Source organism: Sus scrofa, chromosome 13 (genome assembly GCF_054392235.1).
Source record: "Sus scrofa isolate SSC_HxYL_T2T_F1_AM1 chromosome 13, Sscrofa_HxYL_maternal_Yorkshire_Landrace_v2.0, whole genome shotgun sequence".
Taxonomy (NCBI): Eukaryota; Metazoa; Chordata; class Mammalia; order Artiodactyla; family Suidae; genus Sus; species Sus scrofa.
This window is the reverse complement of record NC_139395.1, coordinates 53341046-53358231: the sequence shown is the minus strand read 5'-3', so window position 1 is coordinate 53358231 and position 17186 is coordinate 53341046. Positions and strand designations below refer to the sequence as shown.

The 17186-nt window shown below is 37.9% G+C and overlaps 1 protein-coding gene across 11 annotated transcripts in view; it reads left to right on the top strand.

The window, feature by feature from the left end:
- The window catches only part of TASOR (transcription activation suppressor), a 66268-nt gene that overhangs the window by 37045 nt on the left and 12037 nt on the right, over nt 1-17186 (top strand). For 6 of the 11 annotated variants that reach the window (XM_013981800.3, XM_003358482.5, XM_084988663.1 and 3 more), the window contains 7 exons: nt 1793-1865; nt 1958-2029; nt 3531-4232; nt 7571-7977; nt 9645-9786; nt 11016-11075; nt 16173-17107. In XM_013981800.3, the coding sequence (XP_013837254.2) occupies nt 1793-1865; nt 1958-2029; nt 3531-4232; nt 7571-7977; nt 9645-9786; nt 11016-11075; nt 16173-17107 (2391 nt within the window). The remainder of the gene's footprint in view (nt 1-1792; nt 1866-1957; nt 2030-3530; nt 4233-7570; nt 7978-9644; nt 9787-11015; nt 11076-16172; nt 17108-17186) is intronic. The other 5 variants (XM_003358484.5, XM_021068979.2, XM_084988669.1 and 2 more) reach the window with 1 other exon arrangement.

The following is a 17186-nucleotide window of genomic DNA, read 5'->3' as shown; positions in this document are numbered from 1 at the left end:
GACAAGGCCACAGATATTAATTACTGCTAGGGCTTCTGTCTGCCTGCGTGTTGTTTCTGGGTATTAGATTCCCTGAATTCTTTGGGTCTCTGGGGACAGTGAGTCCCCTTAGGGATCTAGCATCTTTAAGCCACTAAAGCCAGTGGGTTTTAAAAAACCTGATACTTGGAGTGATTGAGAAGAAGTAGTCTAATTGTTTTTTCTCAGCAACCATAAAAATACAGCTCTTACTCATGTCTACCAACTTTTCTGACAAACAAAGAGTTGGGCAGAATATTAAAAGGGACATGATATATAAAACATCTCAGACAAAACTGAGTCTGAAGCACAAATTTTGCAGATGCACTGTACACCTTATTTTTGGGTGTTCAAACGGTGTTTTTATTATATGTAAATTGGTAGCATAGTCACCCCGAGTCCTTTAATTATTGGTTCTTACAAGACTTTGTTTACTAGAATTGTTTAAAAGGAATTTAGGTAGCACAAGTTTTCTTTCAGAGTCCAGATATCCTTTTGTGTTAAGCTGCCTATGTTCACTTCTTTAACTTGCCCTCTTGTTTAATCTAAAAAATATTTTGAACTATTATTTATCAGTCTTCGAACTGAGTTCTTTGCATTACATTGTTTCCTTTCCCCCTCTTGCACAGTGCTGTCAAGTTTTTTTCGTTTTTTTTTAGGGAAAACACTCCAGCTTAAAAGGGTGTGCTCTCAAGGGCATTCCTGGCTAATCTGGCATTCTTGTCATTTTATAATCTAGCCCATGGTCTGTCTTTCTGGATTTATCTTACATGTTTCTCTTATTCTCTCCTCACCCTTGGCCATTCGTAAGTACTCTGATGCCTGCAAACTATCCATCATGTTATAACTCTGCTTTGGCTCTTGATGTTGCCGCTATTTTTTTTTCTTTCACCTTTTTGGTCTTCTTTTTGGCCATACCTGCAACCTGTGGAAGTTTGTGGGTCAGGGATTTAACCTGTGCCACAGCAGCAACCCAAGCCACAGTATTGACAACTCCAGATCTTTAACCTGCTGGGCACTGAACTCCAGTGTTGCCCTTACAGAAATGTCTTTCCCACAATCTTAGTCCCTTGGCGATGTACCCATCCTTCAAAAATCCACCTCCAATACACTCTCACTATGTTTTCCAACCATAAGCTAACTGAATTTTCCCCTTTTTTTGCTTTGTAAATTTTTCCAAGACCTTTCCTATCTTAAGTAATTACTGATCATTCTTGTGTTGCTATTGCTACCCAGTTATTATTTTAATCAAGGATATTGTTCTGCTTGTCTTTCAAGTAGATAACTTTCTCATTAGGCAAATTGCCTTACATGTAAAAGATTCATTAAATATGTGAAGAATTAGATTATAGGAACACATTTCATTTAAGATTAGCCTGAGCTCTTGAAAAGCAGCTTTGTGTCATATCTCCAACATCCAATACCCACCTTGGAAATTAATAACATGTCTTTTGAATTGCTGAAGAAAATATTTGAAGTCTTTCTTTGGGTCTTGTATTTTAGCTTCAAGGAAGAATCGGCAAGTTGATCTAACAGTTATGTAGAATTCTTTCGTTGATGTTTTCTTAAAGTTATGAAGACTAAGGAATTCTTAATTGATTTGAATCCTGTTAAATCAGCAGAGTTGGTGGAGTTTTTTAACTAATTCAGTAGCAGTAATTGTCCTAAGAAGATGATCAAGACCTTTTTATTTTCTTTATAACAAGTAAAAACTGCATGTATCTGCCTTATAGTGAACAATAAAGCAGATTCAACTTTTTTTCCAAAAATGCAGGTTCTTGTTAAACCTTTGGGAGACCGAGGATACCTTTTTCTTCTCTCTCCTTGTCAAATGGTTCCTCCATATGGTAGGTGATCTTCTCTTTAATTTTTATAATTCTCTTTTAACTTTTGAAACATTAAAACATTGCTAATGAATTTTTTTTTTTTTTTTTTTTAGAACATCAAACTGCCAAGTCTCGAGTCTTACATGCTTTGTTTTTGTTTCAAGAACCTAGAGGCATAGTTACTTGTAAGTTATTTGAATATCTAAGTCAAGTTACTCATAGATACCTACATTTTATTGAAGATTTCCAGGAATTCCTATTGTGGCTCAGCAGGTTAAGAACCCAACTCGTATCCATGAGGAAGTGGATTCAATCCCCTGGCCTTACTCAGTGGATTGAGGATCCCTAGTGTTGCCACAAGCTGCAGCATTAAGTTGAAGATGCAGCTCGGATCTGGCATTGCTGTGGCATAGGCCGGCACCTGCAGTTGCAATTTGACCCCTAGCCTGGGAACTTCATACACTGCAGATGTGGCCCTTAAAAGAAAAAAAAGAAGGAAAGAAGAAAGAAAATTTCCAGATAATTGACTAAATTTTTTTATTTCTTGCATCTTGTTTTGGGAAATAATAGGGCCATTAAGAAGTGTTAGCAATATAAAATGCAAATTATATGACTTTAAAATTCTGGTTCTATCATTGTTTTCACTAGGTAAACATTGATTGTAATTGTTACAGTACTATAACTTAGTTTTTCAGGATTTATATTACTAGTATATGACTTTTTCAGCTTATTTTTGCATTTAAATTTAGCAAAATTTAGCAAGTATAGGTGTATCATATGTTAGGTTAAATATTAGGCCATTCAAAATTCATAAGAATTTTCACCGTGAAAATTTTCTATTCACCATTTCTTAGAATGAACTTTAATACTTTATTAAGGTAAAGTTCTCACTAGTAGATTTCACTGTTAGGTTAGACTGAAAATGGGATTCTCAATTGTAGCCACTTAGTACCTACAGTTCTGCTCATGGGGATAAGAATTCATGTAAAGTTAAAGTTGTTAGGTTACAACAGGAAGGAGTGACTTTGGTATCATTTGCAGGACTATCTTGCTAGGAGCCTCAGGTCTTGTCTTGCCTCTTTATTTTTCCTTATATTTTGCTTGCCACCAGTTGATGCCTAGGGACAGTAGGAGATGATAATCTTCAGTGGGCAGGTATTTTTCCCTTTATTTTTTTATTTATTTATTTATTTTTGTCTTTTTGCCATTTCTTGGGCCGCTCCCGCGGCATATGGAGGTTCCCAGGCTAGGGGTCGAATCGGAGCTGTAGTCTCCGGCCTACGCCAGAGTCACAGCAATGTGGGATCCGAGCCGCATCTGCAACCTACACCACAGCTCACGGCAACGCCGGATTGTTAACCTACTGAGCAAGGGCAGGGACCGAACCCGCAACCTCATGGTTCCTAGTCGGATTCGTTAACCACTGCGCCACGACGGGAACTCCTATTTTTCCCTTTAAAAATACCTTCTGCAATTTTTATGTTTTAGTTTCTTAATGACCCATTTTAGGCTCCTGGGCTTAGCTTAGAAGCATGTTGTTCACGTATACATATATTAAGGTACATACTGGTTGAGTGCACCATTAATGTATGGATGTTGTTACATTGCCTTGACAATATGTAGATCTGTTCTTGACTAGTTTCTTGATTGCTAACATGGTTTGCCTTTTTTTTTTTTTTTTTATAGCACAGAAAGGTTCTACCAATGCAACACCACAGGAGAGACATGAAAACATGCCAGATGTACTAAAAATAACTCAATTTTTACAGTTTGCTTTGATTCAGTATCGAAAGGAATTCAAAAATATAAACACCATAAATTTTCATTCTGTTGTTGAAAAGTATGTAAGTGAATTTTTTAAGCGAGGTTTTGGTTCAGGTAAACGAGAGTTTATCATGTTTCCATATACTTCACGATTAGATGATAAAAAATTCTTATATTCAGCTCCAAAAAATAAATCCCATATTGATAATTGTTTGCATACCTATATTTTTCGGCCTGAAATGTATCAGCTACCTATTTATAAGTTAAAAGAGTTATTTGAAGAAAACAGAAAACTTCAGCAGTTCAGTCCACTTTCAGATTATGATGGCCAAGAAGAAGAGGTGAATGGTACAAAAATGAAATTTGGAAAACGAAATAACTCGAGGGGTGAAACTATTACACCTGGAAAGCAGAAGTCATCTCACTCTTTGGATTATGATAAGGATAGAGTCAAAGAATTGATTAATTTAATTCAGTGTAGGAAAAAAAATGTGGGTGGGGACTCAGACACAGAAGATAAGAGAAGCAGAACTGTCCTGAAGAGGAAGCTTGAGGATCTACCTGAAAATATGAGAAAGCTCGCCAAAACCAGTAATTTATCTGAAAATTACCATCTGTATGAAGGTAAAATACCAGAATTGCTTTTTTATAGTATAACAGTAACAGCCTAAAACATAGTAGCTCTGTCCTTTCTCCTGTACAGGGTTTGCAAATTACGGCCTGAGAGTCAGTCCAGAGGAAGTTTTATAAAAAGTTTTATGAGGAGTTTCCATCATGGCTCAGTGGTTAGCAAACCTGACTAGCATCCCTGAAGATGCAGGCTCGCTCAGTGGGTTAAGGATCTGGTATTGCCATAAGCTGTGGTGTAGATCTCAGATGCAGCTTGGTTCTGGCATTGCTGTGGCTGTGGTGTAGGCTGGCAGCTGTATCTCAGATTAGATCCCAGCCTGGGAACCTCCATGTGTTGTGGGTATGGCCCTAAAGAGACCAAAGAAAAAAACGTTTTGTGAATAGCCACACTTATTCATTTACGTGTATTCCTCTTTTTCTTACTAAGCAGTTTTGTTCACGTTTTCAAACTCTGCCTGTCTCAGAACTGACTAGGTTAGTGCCTTATTACACTGTTCTCAGCAGTCTATGTTTGTATCCTCAGTTATCTACTCTACTCTATTTCCTTTCTTCCTGCACTATCTAATATGGTAGCCATGGCCATATGTTATTTAAGTTTAAAGTGAAATAAAAGTTAACTTTCTGAATTGTATCAGCTACATTTCAGCAGCCACACCACTGTTTTGAACAGCACAGATAGAGGACATTTCCATTTAGAAAATCCATCTGCAGTAAGTTCTATTTGACAGTGCTGTTCTTTTCAGTAACTTTTTTCTTTATTTGACCTGTGTTCTCTTTTTCTTTTGAATGTTTTATCCTTGCCAGTGTGCTGGGTGGCCTTTCTAGATTCTGACACTAATTTCAGTATCATGTTCTTCTCAGTATTGTTTTGCCAATTTGCCACCAATCTCAGCTTCTCTATTCGTTTTTCAAGGCTGGCCATGTCTAGCCTGGGTAGCCATGTTTCCCACTCTCCTGGGTTAAAGCGCTCTTCTCAGAATATGTCATGGTAAGCCCTTCACTTCTCATTGTGTTTTCCTGAAAGCATTTTTCATTTCTTTTAAGCCTCCTATCTTTGCAGTTCAGATACTTCCTTAGCTTTCTGGCTGCTCTGCTCCTTGGTGGTTTTTGTCTCCTTTAGCTTATGCTGAATTTCTGTTCTGTGTTGAACTTGAACTTGTTGAGTACAGGTTCATACTGAACCATACTGTCTTGCATTGTTGACCTGGGTCTTGAGAGTTAAGTGCTTACTATGTGCTAGGTGCTTTATATGTATAGACTTATTTGGTTCTTGAGTGGTAAACATTGTCCTTATCTTACAGATGCTGTTCACAATAGTGGTGTGGCTGGTTAAGTGTATGTAGCTTCTCAGAGAAGTTAAACAACTACCTGAAATTTTGTAGTTCAGTGACCCATGTTTAAACTCATTTCTGATTGATGTAAAGCATTGTTCCTAAACTTAGCTGTGTTTCCTGTGTATATAATAGGTGAGATACTTTAATTTTGGCAACACTTTAGCTGATAAGTGACCAGTTTGTATACGTGAAGAAGTACCTATGAGTAGAAATCAGACTTTATCAGTAATTAAAATGTGGGGAAAGCCATGCTTGCTCTAATAGACCGAAGGACAAATGAGGAAGGGGAGAAGGGGTAAATAGGTTAAAGTAGAACTAGTGACAGACTCATATATCCAGGTTTGCTCACCTGTGTTTGTTTCTAGTCATTTTGCACAGTTTATTTCTGATTCTAAAAGTAGAGATTTAGGAGTTCCCGTCGTGGCTCAGAGGTTAATGAATCTGACTAGGAACCATGAGGTTGCAGGTTCCATCCCTGGCCTTGCTCAGTGGGTTAGGGATCCGGCGTTGCCGTGAGCTGTGGTGTAGGTTGCAGACGTGGCTCGGATCCTGTGCTGCTGTGGCTCTGGTGTAGGCCAGTGGCTGTAGCTCTGATTCGACCCCTAGCCTGGGAATCTCCACATGCCGCAGGAGCGGCCCAAGAAATGACAAAAAGACAAAAAAATAAATAAATAAAAGTAGAATTTAAAGGTTGGAGTCTAACTTGTAAAATATCCTAATCTTGATTTGGTGGTGAGCCCACTCATTTTATTAAAAGGTAGTCTTCTGTCTCCTCTACCCCTTTAACATCAGCTTTTTGAGGTATGATTTATGTACAATGTATACATTTTAAGTGCACAGTTTAATGAAGTTCTTGATAGCTGTATTACCACCACTCCACTATATAGAACATTTTTCATTAGCTCCAGATCTATTGTCTTGCTTTCTGTATACTATATACTACCTGAATATATACTATATATACTACCTGAATTGGAAATCTTGGCTTTACTCTCCTTCACCATTAAAACACATGCTTTTCTGAATGTCTCCTCTCTTTGCAAGTTTTTAAATATATTGGTGGTGCAGATTACTCAGATTTATACCTGCATGCAGCCATGTTTAACCTGTTTTCTCTTACACTGCTTTTTGTTCTTCTTTATATGTGTCTTTTTAGGGCTGTACCCACGGTGTATGGAAATTCCCAAGCTAGGGTTGAATTGGAGCTACAGCTGCTGGCCTGCACCACAGACACAGCAATGTGGGATCTGAGTGGCATCTGTAGCCTATATCACAGCTTATGGTATTGCCAGATCCAAGGAGTGAGGCCAGGGATCAAACCTGCATCCTCATGAATACAAGTCGATTTTGTTACCACTGAGCCACAGTAGAAACTTGAGGTTTTTGTTCTTAATCCAAGTTTGATGTAGATTTCTTCAGGATGATTTTGTACCTCTAATATCTCTGCTTTGTTATGATTTAAGTCATTTAGTCATTTAAGATAAGGCTTACACATTTTAAGAAGGTTAGCCAGTATCTTAAGTACGAAATGTTATGGAGAGATTGAAATCAAACTAAGTTATGGATTTTTGTTGTTTTTATTTTTTTCAGTAGATATAAGTGTAATCTGCATACTGTCCTCTAACATTTTGCAAAACAGTAACAGGTACTATATCTGTTGTCAAGCACCTGGTTTGTTTTGGGATTTTGGTGGTAGAGTTTAAGGTAACTGTAATACAGTTACTTATATATCATCCATGTTACCATCATGATGTTTGAGCTCATTTCTCCATTAATAGAATTTTCAAATCATGATGAAAATAAATCTTCAATTAATGGGAATTTTGACCTGTGTGCAGAATTTTAGAACTGGTCGTTTGTAAAGTAAGAGATGGTTGTACTTGTAAACTCTAAGCAGGTGGTTTGAGTTCCTTCTTATAAATGTCATATGGTAATTTATATAATTTATGCTTGCCTTCTGAACTTTAAGACATAGCTCTTTTCTCTTTTCCCTTCAAGAGTCTTCACAGCCTGTTGGCTCACTTGGGCATGATGCTGACTTGAGACGGCAGCAGCAGGATAGCTCTAACTCCAGCATTGCTGACATCCATAGGTTGTTTAATTGGCTGTCAGAAACACTAGCAAATGCACGCCATTCTGATGCATCCCTGACAGACACAGTCAACAAAGCCCTAGGATTGAGCTCTGATGATGCCTGTGAAGAGATGAGGCCAAAGCATGATTATGAGTTGAACTCTACCCTGGATAAGAAAGAATATGAGCAGCCGACTTGTGCAAAAATTGAAAATGCACATTTTAGGGATACTAAGAGCCCATTGCTAGAAATCGATACATTATCTTTAAAATATCCTGTTGCTGTTTCTACCAGTGAAGTAGGAACTGACCATAAAGTACATCTGAAAGACGTAAGCATATGTCTTTTGATTATCTTTGTTTTTATGAATGCATATGTGAATGGGAGAATGTGAGTGTACTTCAATGAGTTGTTTTTCCTTTTCAGTAGGAAATAAGGTATACATTTCAATAATAGTGTCTGTAGAGGTTAGTATTTCTAAATTATCCTTGTTACAAAAGGATAAATTCCATCCTGCTTATAGCTTTATGTATAGTCTTAAGATTTATCTATTGTGATAAAGCGAAAGCCAAAGAGTCTGTCAAGAATGGCTTATGAGGAGTTAGTTGTCTCTCATTTCATAATAAAATTGAATCCACAAAACATTGACTTTCTGTTGGCAGTACCAGAACCCTTAGGTGCGGCTGATAACTAAAGTCAGTGCACCAGTTACAAACAAGGTTAAATACTTTTTATTTCTGATGCAATGGAAAATGAGTGGCCTTCAACATTACCTCTGAGGTGACTCTCAGCCTTGCTTGACAGGCAGTCCAGTTTGTTTATGGTTCATGCTTAGAGTACTGATGAATTAACTGAGAAGTAGCCTAATTCCCTCCATCTTCCCTGCCTAAGAAGTGGCTGTATCATTTGAGGAACAATACCAGCATGCCACCATATTCCTAAGGGCTTATTCCTAATTTATTCTTTCTTCCATTTTTTCATCCCTGCCTTTGAGTGAAAGTCGTAGACATGTCCCTAGGTTTCCTACATGTATGTAGTTTTGGGATATTTATTTTAGGGGGAGGATGATGGTAGGAAAACTCACTTGGGGAACGTGTGTAAGGTGGGCACTAAGAAATTAACCTATATTGCTACTATTTTCTGACATATTTAATACTCTAAATTGGACTAATGGGAATATAGACCAAACCCAGCCCACTGCCTATTTTTGTAACTAAGATTTTATTGGAACACAGTCTGCCAATTCATTTAGGTATTGCTTATTGTTGCTTTTACACTACAGTGGCGGAGCTGAGTGCCTGGCCTGCAAAGCCTTAAATACTTGGTACTTTACTGAAAGCTTACCACCCTCTGCTCTAAATCAACAGATTATGTTTTAAGGGAAACAATTATGTTTTAGTTTGAGATTAGAGTATTATAACTCTACCATATTGATTTTAACTCATTTTTTCTTAAACTTGTATGTTTTTGTTTTGTTTTGTTTTTTAGGGCTGCAGCTGTGGCATATGGAGGTTCCCAGGCTAGGGGTCAAATTGGAGCTACAGCTGCCAGCCTACACCACAGCCACAGCAACACCAGATCCGAGCTGCATCTGAGACCTACACCATAGCTCATGGCAACACCAGATCCTTAACCCATTGAGCGAGCCTGCATCCTCATGGATGCTAGTTGGGTTCGTTAACCACTGAGCCATGACAGAAATTCCTCATAAAACTTTTTATAAAACTTCCTTTACAAAAGGATCTGAGCTGCGTCTGCGATCTACACCACAGCTCATGACAACACTGGATCCTTAACCCACTGAGCAAGGCCAGAGGTTGAACCTGCAACCTCATGGTTCCTAGTCATATTTGTTTCCGCTGCACCATGATAGGAACCCATGATTTTACTCATTTGTAATGTTTAGATGGCAGTTTGTGAATTTGTGAAAACATAGTTGTTCTTGACATTGAAGATTAATTGCAAAGAAAGATATTGAGTCTGTACTTTAATTTTTAGGATCCAAATTTAATTAGCATGAATAATTTTGAAGATTGCAGTTTGTGTCCCACTGTTCCCATTGAACATGGATTCCACAGACAATCTAAGTCAAATAATGTTGAAGAGACTGAAATTCATTGGAAACTGATTCCAATTACAGGTAAGAACAAGTACACTGGGACTTAGGTTTGCTTGATTTTACTTAGGGACCAGTTTCCTGAAGGGTTTTGTCTTTTCTAGATACTGCTCTTGAGTCACAAGGTGCTTCATCTTATTAGCTCTGACATCTTCATTGTCTAATTTTGAGAAATTAGATATTTAACATTGAGTATTACTATTCTTGGTCAACATCAGCAAATACCTGTAACGAGCCTACTAAAAACAGGGATTTAAAACATTTACTCCCCCTATGGGGTTTAAAATGCAACTAGCAAATGAAAATTATTGGCAAAAATTGGGTTTCAAATAAGGTGAGATAGCTAGTCAGATGAAATTATGGTCTTTGGGCAGCCAACTAAATGTTCTCTTCTCAAATTATTAGAATAAGCTATTATGTCAAGCTATGTCTAAAGAAGTAGTCATAGTAGTTTGTCTATTTGAAAGTACTTTGAGTTTCTTACTGTTGGATTATTTTAGAGAAATTGGATCACTATATAAGAGAATGGCCTGAAATGATCAAAAGAAAATATCCCTAGAAAGCTTATTGAACCATGGGGCAAGAGTAGTTTAGCAGATGTTAAAAGATCATTTCAACATTTACTGTATTCTGGTTTCTCTGTGCAAATACATACACACACACACACACATACTATTAATATTCTACGTTCTCATCTTTGTTAGCTAAACATTTTTTGGAAATATTTTCCATTCTTAGATGTTGATTGAACTTTTAAAAAGAAAAAAACGAACATTTTTTGCTAAAAAGTAGACTGGTTTGTGACATAGAATCAATTGAGACAACTCAGAAGAATTTCTAAAATCTGATGAGTTTCCATGGACTTAAGCAAGATCCTCTACTTCGTACCTTAACAGTGAGGTCAAGAGTCCTAGAGGTGACGGTAGAGCAGCACGTGCTACTCCTGAGGTTAAGAAATGGGCTTGAGTTGAAGAAACAGAATAAGAAAGTAGTGTACAAGGTGATTATCCTAGCCGTTTCTCATTTGGACACCTTCATAGTTGGCTTCAGAGCCATTTGAAGGCACAATATATAGGTGTTACTCCATCATCACCAGAATGGAAAGGGAAGCAACTTCCCATTTCTTTAATGACCCTTCAGGATCATTTTAGGCAGAAGAAGGAATATTTGGATTTGTTAGCATTTGGGGTTATCTGAAAGGTTATCACCATATCCGAAGAGAGTCTACAAATCTAATGGATGCTTTCCCTCAGGAGGGAATGCAAGAAGCCCAGAAGACCACCTGGGGAAACATGGTGAGAAACAAACACCAGGTGAGAAGGCTTGCTTTGCTTTTCCCCCCAATGTGCCCTTCTTCAGAATTGCTACTTGCAGTTCTGGTCCTCTGTCAGGAGGGCATCAGTTTAAGTCTTTAAGCTACAGAAAATTTGGATAATATCATATTTGTGTTTAAATTGTTAATTGATAAATACTCTTTTTTTTTTTTTTTTTTTTTGGTCTTTTTGCCATTTCTTGGGCCGCTCTTGGAGCATATGGAGATTCCCAGGCTAGGGGTCGAATCAGAGCTGTAGCCACCAGCCTACGCCAGAGCCACAGCAACACAGGATCTGAGCCATGTCTACAAACTACACCACAGCTCATGGCAATGCCAGATCCTTAACCCACTGAGCAAGGGCAGGGATCGAACCCACAACCTCATGGTTCCTAGTTGGATTTGTTAACCACTGAGCCGTGATGGGAACTCCTTGATAAATATTCTTATATAAAAAATGTGTTCAAGGGAGTCACTGAATACTCAATAGAGATTAAGTTTTTCTCACCTACAATAGATTCTGTCAGATATGATATCTATTTCTGCAGGATATCCTTGAGTAGCAGTCTTCAAGTGTCTCTTAAATTTAAAAAAAACAAGGAGGTGAAGTCATTTATCTTTTAGGTACATTATTCCTAATCTTGAATTTTTTTAACTCGATTCTTCTTTATCTAATTGTAAAACTAATTTCTGCAGATAGTTTAAGAGAGTAGAAAACTTTTGGATTCCATAAACATTTATAGACATTACTGATGACTAATTCTAGTAGGTGCCTGGAAAACAGTCTCTTGCCTGAATGCAAGTCACTTCACCATACCTGCAAATGGCCATTGGTAAAACTCTTCTTGCTTAGAGTTTGTTCTGGTTTTTTGTTTTGTTTGTTTCTGTTTACTTTTATCTTACAATTTCAGGAATCTTACGGTTTTGTTTGTTGTTTTTAAATTTGGAAGAAGAGTAAATGACTTTAATTTTAGTAGATCTTTATGTTTATTCCTCTCTTTGGAAAATAAAAAGGAGACTTTCAATTAATAGTTTTCTTCAAGGATCTTTATCTCCTCTTAGGAAAAGATGATTGGGGAAAAAAACAAGCAGGAAGAGTAGATACATGACGTGGACAAATCTTTAGTAGACAGCTTGATAAATTTCTTCATGTATAAACACTTAGGTGACCACCACCCAAATCAAGATATAGAATGCAGTACCCCAGGTTTTCTTCCACATCCTCCCAGTCAGTATTCTCCCTGCCCCACATAGCAACCACTAATCTGACTTTTTTAGCTGTGGATTAGTTTTACCTGGTCTTGAATTTAAGATAGATGGCACAATGTATACATCTAAGGATGACCTGACCCCCTTGCTGTACAGTGGGAAAATAATAAAAAAAAAAAAAAGATAGATGGCAAACTGTACATGTCCATTTGTTTTTGGTCTTTCACACAACATTATGCCTGGGATTCATCTAAGTTTAGCTTCTATCAGTAATTCTTTCTTATTAGGAGAAGCAGATATCTTGTTTATGCTTCAGAATGCTCCTGATAGAGCATCTGCAGTCCTCTTTGTCATACCATCTTCATATATTGTGATTGAAAGTATAAAAATCCAAAATATGCTGCTTTAGAGAACTTACTACTCCCCTTGCACTTAAAATCGAAGTACCACAGTGTTTGAGTGATAATCAGTTGGAACCATGTATCATGGATATTGACACGTGCTTCTTTTAATTCATTTATTGAAGACATTTAACAAATAATAAAGTTGTCAGTCTTAATAATTAAAATTATATGGGGGAATTTGTACAAAATACAGATCACAATTAGGTGGTGATTATTTGTATTTTCAAAAGGGATTTGGTTTAGAATTGTTCGTAAGGGCTGTACCCATGTGGAAATTCTCAGGCCAGGGATTACCCCGAGTCACAGCAGTAACAATGCCAAATCCTTAACCTGGGCTAGGACACGAGGGAGCTTAGTTTAGCTATAGGCCTGCGTCACAGCTCATGGCACCACCAGATCCTTAATTTACTCAGTGGGGCCAGGGATCAAACCTGCAACCTCATGGATACTAGTCAGTTTTGTTTCTGCTGTGCCACAATGGGAACTCCTAGAGTTTTTAATACAGAAAATTTCCCATGTGAACTTAAGTTACATTTCAGCTTAGAAAAAATTTCTTCATCCATAGGCCTTCAGGAATAAGTATATTGGTCTGACCTATAGCTGAAAAATTAGGGAGCAAGTATTTCAAGTATTTTTAATAATACATAATTCAGAAGTTTTAAAATTATACATGGTGTCTCCCTCAATCCATTTGCTTTACAAGATACAATTAAAATTTTTGTTAAATAAATCTGGTATTTGACATGGTGCAGAATTCAAGAAATACAAAAATATTTCAAAAAATGTTTTCCACCCCTAGCTCAGACATTTGGTTTCACCCATCAATAACCCCTGTTTCTTATGTAACCATCCAGACATTTTATACGTGCACTAAACCCCATGTTGCAGATTGAAGAAGGGTATTCAGTGTTCCTGAATTATTTTATCATTATTTTTAATTTTATTTATTTGTTCACTGCTTTGCTTTTTATGACCGCACCCGCGGCATATGGAGGTTCCCAGGCTAGGGGTCCACTGGGGGCTACAGCTGCTGGCTTATGCCACAGTCAACAGCAATGCCAGATCCAAGCCATGTCTGCGACCTATATATACCACAGCTCACGGCAACTCCGGATCCTTAACCCACTGAGCGAGGCCAGGGATCGAACCCAAGTCCTCATGCATCCTAGTGGAGTTCATTAACTGCTGAGCCATGAAGGAAACTTCCTGAATTATTTTATGAAACTTGAATTTTCTGGTTTCTCAGTTTCATACAGTTGTAATTCTTACCTTGATACAGTGGATATTTTTCTCCCCGTTTCTTCCACCTATAGACCTGCTATGTGGTCTTTTTGTCCTGCTGACAGGTGCCTTTGTAGTACTTAATGGGTGCAGTTCATGGTAACCACTGCAGTTGGTAGAGAAATGTTACAAACTGAATGCTGGGGTTCCTGTTGTGGCACAGTGGTTAACGAATCTGACTAGGAACCATGAGGTTTCGGGTTCCATCCCTGGCCTTGCTCAGTGGGTTAGGGATCCGGCGTTGCCGTGAGCTGTGGTGTAGGTTGCAGATGCGTCTCCGATCCTGCATTGCTGTGACTCTGGTGTAGGCCAGTGGCTACAGCTCTGATCAGACCCCTAGCCTGGGAACTTCCATATGCCACGGGAAGTGGCCCTAGAAAAAGCAAAAAGACAAAATAAAATAAAAAAACAAAACAAAACAAAAAAAACGAATGCTGCTGAGGCTGTTTAAACCATGAGAAAAGTGTGAGGGGAGGGAATCAAAACTGAATTTTATATAAGGAGGTTATACTATTACACCTGGTGCAAACTTGAATAGAGAGTTCTTAAAAGTACTACAGTTTTGAAAATTATATGTGGACTTTATGATTTAGAGATAACATTTTATATATACTATAACAGCAGTTTGTTAGAGAATCTTGGCTAAGATTTAGTTATTTTCTAAAGGATAAAATTTGTAATATGACCTAGACAAAAATAATGAATTTTTATCTTTTCCTAAAATAGAGTATTATTATGAATTGCTGTTAAACATATTTTCCTCTTGTTTTTAAAAAAGGGACTTAGGGTACTGTTTTGAAATGCAGTTTCAAAAAAACAACTGTTTGAATTAAGGATTTGTGAGGGGAAAAGTATGTTCTTAATGGATTGAGCTAGTTATCAAGAATCAAAGGTTATAATTCCATTAGCACCATCAGCCAGTTTCATGATCTCTTCATCTCAAATGGGGTAATAGCTATTAATGATTTCTCTTGGAATTCTTTCTTTCTTTTTTTGTCTTTTTGTCTTTTCTAAGGCCGTACCTGTGGCATATCCCAGGATAGGGATCTAATCGGAGCTGTAGCTGCCAGCCTAGCCACAGCCACAACAACACAGGATCCGAGCTGCATCTGCAACCTACCCCACAGTTCACGGCAATGCCAGATCATTAACCCACTGAGCAAGGCCAGGGATCGAACCCGAAACCTCATGGTTCCTAGTCGGTTTCATTCACCACTGAGCCACGATGGGAACTCTGGAATTATTTCTAAACAAAATAAAAATACTTAGGCAAACACTATCAAAAGTGCTGCTATTAATGCAGCTATGAAATTTGTCCTCTTCTTCTATTGTCGAGCTTATTTTTCCATGATAAATTGAAGTTTTTAACATTATAGGAAATCCACTAAACAACCCTGTATGTGTGAGCAGATCTGAAAACAGATAAAACTGATAATCCTAGATCCTAAATGCAACTCTTAACTTGACAATTTAAACAGCCTGGCATTTTTTCAGTTGTCTTACATTAAACATTTTCATATTTGGAGGATATTATCACAGTAGTAGACATTACATGGAAAAACAGGTTGAGCAAGCTCTTGCAACTGACCATGCTGATTAAAGCATGTCTGTTATAGTCAGATCTACAGAAAGGTAGGGACACAAATAAGGAAATGACTTAGTTTGTATTGTTATTAAATTGGAGCTTGTTTAACTACTTCAAAGGGAATCAAAGTAACATCGAAACTGTTACTCTACTTCCTGAAATACAAAGACCAGCCATTAAATAATCAGGGCACATAGGAAATAGGGTTTACACTATTATTTTTTGGAGTTCCCATTGTGGTGCAGTGGAAACGAATCTGACTAGGAACCATGAGGTTGAGGGTTTGATCCCTGTCCTTGCTCATTGGGTTAAGGATCTGGCATTGCCATGAACTTTGTTGTAGGTCTCAGGTGAGGCTCAGATCCTATGTTGGCTGTGGCTGTGGTATAGGCCAGCAGCTATAGCTCTGATTTGATCCCTGTCCTGGGAACCTCCATATTCCACCGGCACGGCCCTAAAAAAGGCAAAAAAAAAAAAAAGATTTTTCTTCTACCTTCCAATGCATAGTTTCTTCTAAATACATACTTGACCTGGTTTTTTTTTTTCTTATTTATGAGTGTATATTTTCAGATGTTACCATTTTTTATTGCTTTTGTAATAATGACCTTTTCCTATATAGGTATGAAATCACCAGAAGAACAACTGGTGTGTCTGCCACCACAGGAGACCTTTCCTAACGACCCCCGGGTAATAAGTAGACAGAGAAGTTCTGATTACCAGTTTCCATCCTCTCCATTTACAGACACACTAAAGGGCACCACTGAGGATGACATGTTGACAGGTCAGGTGGTGACCGTGGAGGAGCAGTGTGTGCCAGCAGCAGAACCGCCTGCAGTGAGTGAAACCACGGAGAGGACAGTGTTAGGAGAGTACAGTCTCTTTTCTAGGAAGATAGAAGAGATTTTGAAGCAAAAGAATGTTTCATATGTCAGTAGTATTTCCACACCTATCTTTTCAGCGCAAGAGAAGATGAAACGGCTTTCTGAGTTCATATATTCTAAGACTTCCAGAGCTGGTGTACAGGAGTTTGTAGATGGCTTGCATGAGAAATTAAATACTGTTATTATCAAAGCATCAGCCAAGGGTGGGAATTTGCCACCAGTCAGTCCTAATGATTCTGGTACTAAGATTGCACTGAGTCCTCAGGGAAGGCATGTCATACCAGTTTCCTCAAGTGACTTCAGCAGTAAACACCTTCTTGAGCCACTTGGTAGTGATCCTTTGAAAGAAACCAATTCTAATGAGCAGCATTCCTCTTCAACTTCGGGTTTAACGGAAGTAGAAGTGAACCAGCCACATCATATCACAGAGCCAATGGTGACTTCTGATCATACTGTACCTGGGGACACTGCCCGAGAACCAGTAGAAAAAGAAACAACAAAATCACCCAGTGATGTAAATATTTCTACCCAACCAGCTCTTTCAAATTTTATAAGCCAGTTAGAACCCGAAGTATTTAACAGTTTGGTTAAAATCATGAAAGATGTCCAGAAAAATACTGTGAAATTTTATATTCATGAAGAAGAAGAGAGTGTGCTCTGTAAAGAAATAAAGGTAACTAAATGAGAAGGTAATAATAATACTGTGTAAACTTGTCTTGTTGGGTCTGACCTCTATAAGGTAGAATTTTTTT